The sequence below is a fragment of the Thamnophis elegans genome, chromosome Z (assembly GCF_009769535.1).
Source record: "Thamnophis elegans isolate rThaEle1 chromosome Z, rThaEle1.pri, whole genome shotgun sequence".
Lineage (NCBI taxonomy): Eukaryota > Metazoa > Chordata > Lepidosauria > Squamata > Colubridae > Thamnophis > Thamnophis elegans.
Genome location: NC_045558.1, coordinates 127,417,641 through 127,429,719, shown reverse-complemented (window position 1 = coordinate 127,429,719; position 12,079 = coordinate 127,417,641). Strand labels below are relative to the sequence as shown.

At 37.8% G+C, this 12,079-nt stretch overlaps 2 protein-coding genes across 2 annotated transcripts; both read right to left on the bottom strand.

The window, feature by feature from the left end:
• Positions 1-2,249: 2,249 nt before the first annotated feature.
• Positions 2,250-3,170, bottom strand: LOC116521701 (olfactory receptor 2D3-like). The gene has a single exon (XM_032236360.1). The coding sequence runs from the start codon at positions 3,168-3,170 to the stop codon at positions 2,250-2,252; it is 921 nt and encodes a 306-aa protein (XP_032092251.1).
• Positions 3,171-10,873: 7,703 nt separating this feature from the next.
• Positions 10,874-11,791, bottom strand: LOC116521700 (putative olfactory receptor 2W6). Its single transcript, XM_032236358.1, has one exon. The coding sequence runs from the start codon at positions 11,789-11,791 to the stop codon at positions 10,874-10,876; it is 918 nt and encodes a 305-aa protein (XP_032092249.1).
• Between the last annotated feature and the right edge of the window lie 288 nt (positions 11,792-12,079).

The following is a 12,079-nucleotide window of genomic DNA, read 5'->3' as shown; positions in this document are numbered from 1 at the left end:
AGATAATATTGTTTCTTTGAGGGTACCATGGACTTATAAAAAATATACCAAGAATAAAGAATCAGTTTCCTTTAATTTTTCATCAATTTTAAGATAATTGTTCATTTTACTTTCCTGGTATAGCAAAGGAAGATTGGTGATAACTTATTTAACTTAGAAAAATATCCTATTTCTAGTTATGAACTGTGAAATGAAAGCCAAAAGAAAACTGTCAAAAATATAAGTTTGGTTTGGTTTGGTTTTATTATTTATAGGCCGCCCTTTTCCCTGAGGGGACTCAGGGCGGCTTACAATATATAGGGAGGGGAGTACAAGACAGTAAGACATAAAACAATACATAAGTAAAAAATAGTACACAACATTCATCATTCGGGTGGGGACGGATTACGATCATTATCCCCAGGCCTGACGGGATAGCCAGGTCTTGAGGGCTGTGCGGAAGGTCTGGACGGTGGTGAGGGTACGAATCTCCACGGTGAGATCGTTCCAAAGGGTGAGTAAAAGAACAACTAAGAGGATGGGATTTGAATACTTTGCATTGAAAATGAACTTGCAATTAAGAAGCAAGTTTTAGGAGATGGTTAGGAAGAGCTCAGCTGCCAAAGCTACAGTGTTCTTCTTCCTCTTCCATCATCGGATGTTGGTGAGCCTATTTTTATCAACAGCCGCATGAAAAAGTGCTGCTGAGTTCTGTCCAAACCGATCCCTTAGATTTTGAAGCCATAAGAAGAGAGGATCAATTTTGCAAAGCACCTCAAAGCTGGACAAGAAGCGATGGATGGAAAATGATCAAAGAGAGAAGCAACCTAGAACTAAGGAGAGGTTTCCTGACAGTTAGAACAATTAGCGTATTTTTCAGAGTACAAGACGCACTGGAGTAGAAGACGCACCAAGGTTTTGAAGAGGCAATTTTTTTTAAAAAAAAGTAGGTAGGTAGATAGAGGGAGAGAAAGAGAGAGAAGTATGGTATGTAGGGACAGAGAAAGAGTAGTTAGGTAGGTAGGAAGGTAAATAAAGGGATAGAGAGAGAGAGAAATACAGTAGGTAAGTAGGGAGAGAGAGAGACTAGGTAAGTAGGTATATGTTTCCAGGTGTATTTATCCATGTGCTGGAGAAGGAAATCACTGACAATCTGCAGCACCTAAGACTTTGTTTCTGCTGGCACAGCACTTGATCAATGTAATTCTCATCAATCAGTTAAAGAGCTTTCCAAAGGTGGGGGTTGCACTATGCAAACGTCCAAAAATGACCCATTTTTCACAAAAATGGGCCCATTTTTTTTAAAAAAATGCATGAATAGCCTTGTGGGGGGAGGCTTGCAGAGTGCTCCTGTGGGGAAGGGCAAAAATGAGCAAAAATGTCAATTTTTTTTGCAAAAATGAGCCCGTTTTCTGTCAACAAAATTGCATGCATAGCCTAATGGAAACTTCTAGAGTGCTTCTGGGGACTGGGAGGAGAGGCAAAAGACGGCTCAGTTTTTGCTCATTCCTGCCCTCCCCAGCCTCCTGGAACTCTTTCAAAGCCTCCATAAGGCTATGCACAGCCATTTTGGTGAAGGGGGTATGGCTTCAGGAGGCAAATAATGCTGTGTTCGATGTATAAGATGCACCCAGATGTTCAGCCTCTTTTGTGAGGAAAAAAGGTGTGTCTTATACTTCAAAAAAATGCAGTAATTAGTTGAACAACTTGCCTCCAGAAATTGTGAATGCTCCAATACTGGAAGTTTTAAAAAGAGATTGGATAAACATTTCTCTGAAGTGGTGTAGGGTTTTCTGCCTAAGTAGAGGGTTAGACTAGAAGACTTCCAAAGTCCCTTCCAACTCTGTTATTCTATATTCTATTCTAAAGAATTGGTTAAATTTATCTACCTGAATCCCGTAAACCCTCATTTTATATGAGTTCACTTTGTTTCAGATTTGCTCCTCTACAGTTTAAAGAGTGACATTTTCTAAAAGTTTTCACACCACAACCAAGAAAGTAGACACAAGAACAGTGTATTCCTCATTTCTTAAGAGCTACACTTAGAGGTTACAACATCTCAACACATTTACTGAATAAAGAATAGGCTGAGAGAGAGAGATCATCCACAGAACGGAGGTGATTTCAAGGTTGACAAACACAGACTTTCAAGTTATTACAGAGCAATACTCACAATCATCCACCGTTAGACCATCTTGGCTTTTTTTTTAAACAAAAAAAGTTGATCAACCTTGACACAAACCGTAATAGTTTTGTTTAAATATCCTTCTTTACAAAATCTTGGCTATTGCCCTATGAATGTCCTTGTTTCGCAGAGTATAAATGATAGAGTTGAGAAGAGGTGTGATCACAACGTAAGAGACTGCAATTTGTTTATCACGATTAGATGCTGAATCAGTCTTTGAAAGCAGATACACGCAGACAGAAGGGCCATAAAATAAGGAGACTACAAGGAGATGGGAGACACAGGTAGAGAATGCCTTAACTCTCCCCACACCTGATTTCATTCGTAACACAGAGTGAAGAATAAATCCATAGGAGGTCAATATAAAAGTAAGGGGACCCAGAAGGACAAATGAGCCTATACCAAAAATGAAGTCCTCAATAATACTTGTATCGCTACAAGCAAGTCTCAACACCATCGGCAATTCACATATGAAGTGATTGATCAGATTGGGACCACAATAGTTTTGGCAAACAGCACAGACAATACAAATCACACAGATCAGATGAGCAGTGATCCAGCAAGCTAAAGTGAACTGCAACTGGCACTGTTTGCCCATGAGAACAGGGTAAAGTAATGGGCGGCAGATGGCCAGGTAGCGGTCATAGGCCATCACCCCCAACAGGAGAGCCTCAACAATACCTGTGGCCAAGGCGATGTACATCTGGATCATGCAGAATGCTAAAGAAATGGCTCCATCTCCAGTCAGGAGCTGAGTCAATATGAGAGGCATGGTGCTGGTGACATAGCAGATATCTACCCCTGCAAGTTGGGAAAGAAAATAATACATGGGTGTCTGGAGTGTTACATCTGCCTGCACCAATATGATGATTAGCACGTTCCCCAAAACTGTAAGCAAGTAGATGATGAGAATGACCCCAAAGAGGAGAAGTTGGATTTTTCTCTGGCTGGTGAGTCCCAGCAAGATGAATTCCTTGACAGAGGTGAAGTTCGTAGCTTCTGTCATGGCCTCCTGTCTGAGGAGAAGGAAAAAGAATGAGGGACCTTTAAACTGACTATTATTTTTAAACCTTGGAATTACACCAAAACACAGCCATGACAACCAACAGCCATTCCTCATATCAGGAATTATTCCAGGAAATCATATTATCAACATTTGAAGATGAGTTTGCTTTGATGCAGAGAACATCAAAATTACTATCAGGTTAAAAAAAAAAAAATTCCGGGTCTTATTTTTAATTTTCCTTTATCTTAATCAAAATAAATTTTCTCTAGATATAATTTTAATGAGAATTTGGAGAATTTAAATAATTTATTTGGGGTGAAATCTCTCTCCTTATTTGTCAACTGTAGCTTTTATGGGGGGGTCTTCTCAGAAAATCTAAATATCTGATCTTTATTCCTATATCTTAATCAAAATAAATTTTCTCTAGGTGTAATTTTAATGAGAATTTAGAGAATCTAAATAACCTATTTGGGGTGAAATCTCTCTCTCTCTCTCTCTGTCTTTCTTTTCTTTTTTTTGTTTTTTTGCCAACTGTAGCTTTTAGGGGGGGGTTCTTCTCAGAAAATCCAAATATTTGATCTCATGTTAAGAATATTTTCAGTTACTGCAGTCCTGACAGACTGACAAAGCAAACAAAACAGGAGCAATTGACTTTGATTATTTAGCTACTTTTAGCCATGGATTTAAATAAAATTTTATGAACTTTTGCAGGGATGGTAGTAATGCATTCAGTTATTTCTTCTTGACTACTGGAAACTAAAAAGATTGAAAATGTTTGATACAGTTAGGTAAGTCTGCAAAAAAAAAAAATAGCACAACTTCAAAAAAAAGTCCCTGCAGGAAAATATATATATTTTTGGCACATTTTTTCATGATTTTCAATTCATGGATGGCCCCCCAAAGTAAGGAAATATAGATGTGAGTATGGTATTTGAATAGATATCTCAAATATTGTGTCTATTTTCAGTAATATTTTAAAAAGCAAAAAATCGGTAGCGATTCTCAGTCATCCAGGTCAAGGTTCTCCCAAAGCTGCTTCTTCAGGAGGCAACTGGACTTTCTCCTTTTTTTTTCTTTTGAAGACATTTTGCTTCTAAACTGAGAAGCTTCTTCAGCTCTGGCAGGACAGTGGGGAATGGAAGGAATTACATTCCTTGCAGACAGCTGGTAATCTGCATCCTTTTAGAGAAGAACTAGGAGGTTTATCTATGAGTAGTGTTCTGAATTCCTGTGGACAAAAATAAACATCCAAAGGACCCTCTAAAAGAATGCAAATGACCAACAAGGAATATAAATTTTTCCATTCCCCACTATCCTGTCAGAGGTGAAGAAGCTTCTTGGATGAGAAGTTAAACATCTTCAAGTGAAAAATCAAGGAAGTTCGGTTGTATTTGAAAAAAAGAAGTTAGAACATTCCCATATTAAACTTAATTTAGTCTACTGACACAGAGATTGGTTTTCCAAGAAAACAAAGATGATCTCATCAGATCTACGTTACCTTCCTTGGACTAGGATGTAATCAAAGCTGGATATACTTAATATGTGGACTACAGATGACCAAGGATTTCCAGAGCTGCAGATTATCTGTTTTCTCTAATCACAGAAAAGAATTTTACCTTTCTGCTTCTCAAGATGTTCCTCATCCATCAATAAAAGAGCCAAGTGTGTTGTCTGTTGCTACTAAAATGTGCAGTACGATGATCCATTTGCATTTTATGAAAGCCAGATATTGTGCATGTGTTCTGGAACTGGTGCTTGTCCCTTGAAAGACCCCACAGAAACTCTCACTGAAGGTTTTTCAGTAAAACCTGAAAGAGATCTTTGGGCAGGAGCTCAACATTCATGACTGCTAAGAGTACCTAAATTCCCATAGGAGAATAATATACTCTCTGGAGAAGTCTTGAAATCATTACAATGTGTGAACACATACAGATCAGTAAGGGATTCTGCATAATACCATTGGGAATACAAAACTTTTTTTTTGCTTTTCTTTCTCTTCAAAATTAATGTTGAAAGAAAATTGCTATGAGAGCAGGATCCTAATGAAATTTTTCTTGTCTCTTTGGTCATTTCCACTACATTTTTTCCTGCTTTGTTGCTCCTCATCTTGACCTCTTGGATTTCTTAAAAACCTAATCAATGACAGAACATTATTTGAATATATCAGAGGTAAAATAATGAATAGCCAACAAGCTCTGTCTATGTCCATTTTCAAACCCAAGAAAGGTTGGGTGGGGAGTTTTAGATACAGACAGCCATTATAGTAGGTTACACCAAGGTCCTCCAATCCAGCAGGAAAATATTGAATCGTGATTGTCTAAGACGTTTGACAGCACCCTATAAAGGGGAATGCTGTCAAACAGAAGGTTATTGGATTGTACCTATTTTGAACTAATAAAGAGTTGTTATTGTTAGCTTGAGTCTGCCTCTTCCATTCACCTGATCTAACACTGGCGATGAAGGTGGAATAAGAGGCAACTAGGCATAAAAAGAGCTGACTGACAATCCAGCAAAACAATCCAGCTGGAGCTAAGCACTGCATCGAGTATCCATCTTTAAGCAGCAAATTCAAAATTGCCTTCACTGGACCAGATGACGGCGCATGACCCACCAGCTCCATATGACCCAGGCACCGAGCACTGGGACTTGTATATGATGAGGTTCGAATGTTTCCTGGAATCTCATGATCTTCTTGGCCTCTCTGAGAACCACAAGAGAGCCATGTTCCTGAGCTACTCTGGTCCAAAAGTATTAGACACCACCAAGGATCTGTGCGAACCAGCGCCGGTACAGACAGTAGCTTGGTGGTGCTTCAACATACATTGAGGATGCACTACGCTCCCAAACCATCGAAATACCGGTATGTGCAGAGGCACAAATTCAACCTCCGTAACCAAAAGGAAGGTGAAACGATCAACCAATATGTTGCCACGTTTCGCAAGGCCACAGCATATTGCGAGTTTTGAGACTTAGATGAACTGTTGTTGGACAGAATTATTTGTGGCATTCGAGACATCAGCCTGCAAAGAAGATTGCTGGTGAAAACCAATCTCATGCTGCAAATAGCCTTAGATGAAACCAGAGAGTCCTCGACCAAGTTGACGGAAACATTGCAAAGGCAGCCTCAGGATGGTGAGTGAGACCTCGCCGAAACGTTGCCAAAACAATCTCAATCTTACATGGGGAAAGACCCAAATACAATAAGATCAGCATACGTACACACATGAAAATCTATCTATATCTATATCTATATCATCTATATCTATATCTATATCTATATCTATATCTATATCTATATCTATATCTATATCTATATCTATATCTATATCTATATCTATATCTATATCTATCTATCTATATCTATATCTATATCTATATCATCTATATCTATACCATCTATATCTATATCATCTATATCTATATCATCTATATCTATATCATCTATATCTATATCTATATCTATATCTATATCTATATCTATATCTATATCTATATCTATATCTATATCTATATCTATATCTATATCTATATCTATATCTATATCTATATCTATATCTATATCTATATCATCTATATCTATATCTATATCTATCTATCTATATATTATTCTAAATTTAACAAAATTTAAATTAATTTTTATTATAACATTTCATTACATCATCCTGCACCCTTCCAAAAGTAGTGCCATCTTATATCTCTTGCCATTTGTAGTATTTGTGTTCTAATTGCTTTCTTGGTAGATCTTATATGGACTTTTCTTGGCAACTTTTCATTGCATATCTTATAAAGACTCAAAACCCTCCATCCGTTCCTTCCATCAACTTCTCTTTGGTTATCACTGATGCTTCTGCCAAAATTTCTCTCATCATTTCTGCCTAATTTTTTCCCTCTTCTTCTTCTATGTTTTGGAGTCTGGGGTAAAGTTCCAATCTGTCAAACTCCTATTTCAATATTCCACTCCTGACTTTTTCAACCATGCTCAATCTGCTGTCAATATCACCAAATTTCTGTATCTTTGTTCATCTTTTTCTTCAATTTTTTGAATTCTACCCACAAATTTCACCATCATTTAGTAAATATTCTCAATTTTTGAGAATATTTCAAAAATATTCTCAAAAATTCAATTCAACTATTTTTTCCGTTCTTTGTTCAATATTTTCCATATTCCTCTCTGTTCTTATTTGTATTTTTTGAATTTCTTGCATAATCATTTATAATGTTACTTCCTTTTCTTTTTCATGTTGCACCATTCCTCCAGATAATAAACACTGCCACTATATCTTCCAAAGCTTTTTTATTAAATTCCAAACTAGTTCGCTGTATTCTTTCAAGTCAAGGCTTTCTTTTCACTCCAATCCAGCTATTGATAGTATCCCAGAGGAGCACCTGTATACACAGTCTGTGCTCTTCCCACTTTCAATAAACAAGCTCAGAAACCTTGAAATGTAGATCAAATGTTCAATGAAAACAAGAAAAACAATGTTTCCAAGCCTCCAAGCCTCTAAGTGGCAGTTACTTTTTTTCCTCTGCTTTTACTCCCCTCTTTATATTCCAAAATTAAGGAGAAAAGTTCTTAGAAAAAATGCAGTAGAATGTTGAAAAGAGAAAAAGAGAGAAAGTCTTAATCAATAAGTATTTTAAAAAAAAGAAAAATAGAAGAAGAAAATAAAAACCAGTCCAGTATAAAAAGTAAAAAGCATTTGTAAAAATTCAATAAAAAAAATTAAAGAAAGATAACACACTAGGTTTGACTCAGGCTTAATGTCGCCGCTTAAATTCTTCTGTATTTGATTTTAACTTTACTTTTGATCTTTTGGGGTGTTCTCTTATCTAATGATAAAATTTATCTCACTAATTAGACACACTTTCTCTCCTGCTTTTCTTCTCTTCTGGAGCTGTCCCAAGTTTCAACAGCTTCAATGGCTGCTTCTCTGTGGCCAGAAAAAAAGAACTTATCCTGGATTTACCAGGGACTTTATGATGTTCCTGGGATCAGCAGGATGTGCCCTTCTCTATCACGATCTCTACGGCACGGTTTAGGTCCAAAAGGACTGTCCGGAAGCAGAGATATCAACAGCAGTCTTGGAGCTCTAAGATCACACGTTGCATCATTGCGACGTCAGCTCTGCCCCCAATCTGCCAGTGTTTTGTATTTTTGTCCTAAATAGTGGTTGTGGCAGTCCAAAGACTCTCTAAGACCCACCCCCAACACTAACAGGGCAAGCCACTAGAACAAGGGACAGCAACCTCAAACACTCAAAGAGCCTCAAAGCTCCTAACTGGAAGCCCCCCATTTAATTCTTGAGTCGCCTGGAAGTTTGATTCCCCCCCCCATAGAGTCTTCTCTATGGACTCATAGACTCATCTTTTTTCCTCTACCTGTCCTAACTGAAAGCCATATAAATTGTGGAGCCAACCAGTGATAGAAATCTGAAGCAGAGGAATGAAAGAGCACATGCGGCTCCAGAGCTGCGAGTTGCTCACTCCTGCACTCGAACATAAACAGAAGGCAAACCACACTCGCTATTGGAGTTATGATATTACCTGGTTTGGATAATGAAAGCTCTGCAAGAAAAACAGGCAAGCTCAGAGAAACCACACATCCTTCATTTCAACCCTGTCCAGTTGGTGAAACCCTAATTCCTGGGACATTATTTTGCCAAGAATATAAAATTTTACTGAATAAACCACACTGGAACAGCTCTGGATTTCCCATGCAAAAGCACACATACTTTGTTGTTCTTGTTGTTTGTCATTAAGTCATGTCCAACCCATCGTGACCCCATGGACAATGTTCCTCCAGGCCTTCCTGTCTTCTACCATCCCCTGGAGTCCATTTCATCTAACGTTTACTGCTTCAGTGACTCCATCCAGCCATCTCATTCCCTTCTTCTTTTGCCCTCCATCTCTCCCAGCATCAGACTCTTGTCCAGTGAGTCCTTCCTTCTCATTAGCCAGCCAAAGTACTTGAGTTTCAACTTCAGGATCTGGCCTTCTAAAGAGCAGTCAGGATCGATCTCCTCTAGGACTGACTGGTTTGATCACCTTGAAGTCCAAGGGACTTTCAAGAGCATAGTTAATCCCTCCTTTCCCCTACAAGCAACCCATAATCCAAAACATCCACCAAGCACTCCTGTTCATTTTGTTATGGGAAACAGCCAGCCACATTGGAACATTTACTTGGTGTGTCCTTGAGATGACAGCAATGTCTCATGGAAGCTGACGGATGCTTGAATACCATTCTCCCACCCTTGCATTCCATCTTCCGCCCCTCCCTGTTATTGTCAAACTGAAGAAAAAATGAAGGTGAAAGTGTGAATCAGTATTGACACTTAAACTACAAATATTCTCCTTTATTGAAGAAAGATTATTATTCCCAGAACTTTAAACATGAAAAAAGACAAATTTATAGACAGAATGAGCTTTTCCTAAGAAATATGACACGAACAGGTCTTCAAGTCTTGAATTCAAATCACAAGATATGTGTGTCCAAAACGGTATGTGACCCTGTGTTTATCACAAGGTGAATTTTTGTAAGCAACGTGCTGTATTGCTGTAGTTGTATATTGACTTCTGTATTTCACATGATTAGATTCCAGAAATAAAAAACCTTTTTATTGAGAAATTAGATGTTTTTTTTATTTTAGTTCAGAATACATGAATAAGATTCCTAATCTGTTTTTTGCCCAAAACTCAGCTTCATGTTAAAAAATTTCTGTGATTGTGTGGGAGGCACGGAAGTAGTGAGTTGAAAGAATATTTCCTTCCCTCTTTGATATATCCAAGCTTTTTGTTAGTTGTATAGCAATGTTTAGGTCCTGGTCTAATGTATGGGAGGATTGTGTACGTTATGATGTCCATAGAAGTGTTGAAAGATAGATCCACTGCTTCTCATCCATCAGTGTTTTTTTTTTTTTACTCTCTATAATTTCCCAGTTGTCCATCAATGTAGTAATCTCTATTTGTGTTCTGCTACACTTCCATAATTACCATTTCATTACAGCTAAATATTGGGTGAAAATTCTAATACTTACAACATTCCTAGATGCCATTCTGCAACAGACAGCTGTTCTACTGAAAAAAATATTCCTTTTTTCTCAATAACGGGAATTCCTTTATTGATCTTTTTCTGTCAATGGAAAATTATTTGAGTTTGATTATCAGAAAAAAAGGAACTATGGTCTAATATTAGAGAAAGAGGATACAATTTAAACATGTTTATAATTACAATAAAGAAGATCCTAAACCACTTCTTTATATATTTTTTCCATTTTTCTTTCTTTGTCTTTTTTCTTTTATTTCTTTTCTATTTATTTACCACTTTTCTTTTTTCCTCTTTATTTTTTCTTTCATTTGAATTGTGCTTACTTTCTGAAAAAAATCCTTAATAAAATTGTTTTTTTTTTAAAGTACTCTTGTTTTCTTACATTCTTCCTTCCTTCTCTGGAAATGAAGCTGCCGGGCTCAGAAGAACATTTATGAGCATCACGATGATACAAAGTTGTTGTGTTCATTGAAAATTATTCAGCTGTTCCACTGATTAATTGTTCTAACTAAAGAAGCAAAGACTTTTAGATATTTACAAACAATGCTCATATAATCAGTCACAGTTAGACCCCTGTTAGACCAGTGGTATTTTATAACAGAAAAGTCGGTTACACATGACAATACTTTTATTGTGACTTTTCTTCAAGAGCCCTTCTTCACAAGATCTTGGCTACTGCCCTATGAAAGTCCTTGTTCCGCAAGGTGTAAATGACAGAATTGAGCAGAGGTGTGATCAAAACGTAGAAGATTGCAATCTGTTTATCGTAATCAGCAGCTGTGTCAGTCTTCGGAATTATGTAGACCCAAAGCAAAGGACCATAAAACATGGAGATCACAATAAGATGGGAACCACAGGTAGAGAAAGCCTTAAGTCGGCCACTGGATTTCATTTGTAAGACAGAATGAAGAATAAATCCATAGGAGGTCAATACAATAGAAAGGGGAACCAAAAGGAAAAATCCTCCTATGCCAAAAATAATGGCCTCAATAATACTTGTATCACCACAAGCAAGTCTCAACACCATGGGCATCTCACATATGATGTTATTGATCTGATTGGGGCCACAATAGTTTTGGCAAAGAAGGCAGACAATGTAAATCACGCAGACCAGAGGAGCCGATATCCAGCATGTTGAACTGCACTGTAACTGGCATCTCTTGTCCATGAGAACAGGGTAAAGTAAAGGACGGCAGATGGCCAGGTAGCGGTCGTAGGCCATGACCCCAAACAGGAGAATCTCAACACCCCCTAAGGCCACTGCAATGTATATCTGGATCATGCAGAATGCTAAAGAAATGGCTCCATCTCCAGTCAGGAGCTGAGTCAACATGAGAGGCATGGTGCTGGTGACATAGCAGATATCTACCCCTGCAAGTTGGGAAAGAAAATAATACATGGGTGTCTGGAGTTTTACATCTGCCTGCACCAATACGATGATTAGCAGGTTCCCCAAAACTGTAAGCAAGTAGATGATGAGAATGATCCCAAAGAGGAGAAGTTGGATTTTTCTCTGGCTGGTGAGTCCCAGCAGTATGAATTCCTTGACAGAGGTGAAGTTCGTAGCTTCTGTCATGACCTCCTGTCTGAGGAGAAGGAAAAAGAATGAGGGATCTTTAGATCAACTCCCATTGTTAGATATAGAAAAAACTGTTGTTGACAACTAACAACTATCTTTTCATATCAGTGTAATGAAACTAAATACTAAAGCATATGAAGAACTGTTACAGGAACTGCACAAGGCTCTTCAAGTGAAGAGGAGACATGATAGCAGTGTTCCAATATTTGAGGGCCTCCACAGAGAGGAGGAGGTTAAGCTATTTTCCAAGACATCTGAAGGCCTGACAAGGAATAACAGATGGAA

Excerpts from the sequence above, each read along its gene's own strand:
- LOC116521701 (XM_032236360.1), bottom strand. The coding sequence starts at position 3,170 with ATGACAGAAGCTACGAACTTCACCTCTGTCAAGGAATTCATCTTGCTG.
- LOC116521700 (XM_032236358.1), bottom strand. The coding sequence starts at position 11,791 with ATGACAGAAGCTACGAACTTCACCTCTGTCAAGGAATTCATACTGCTG.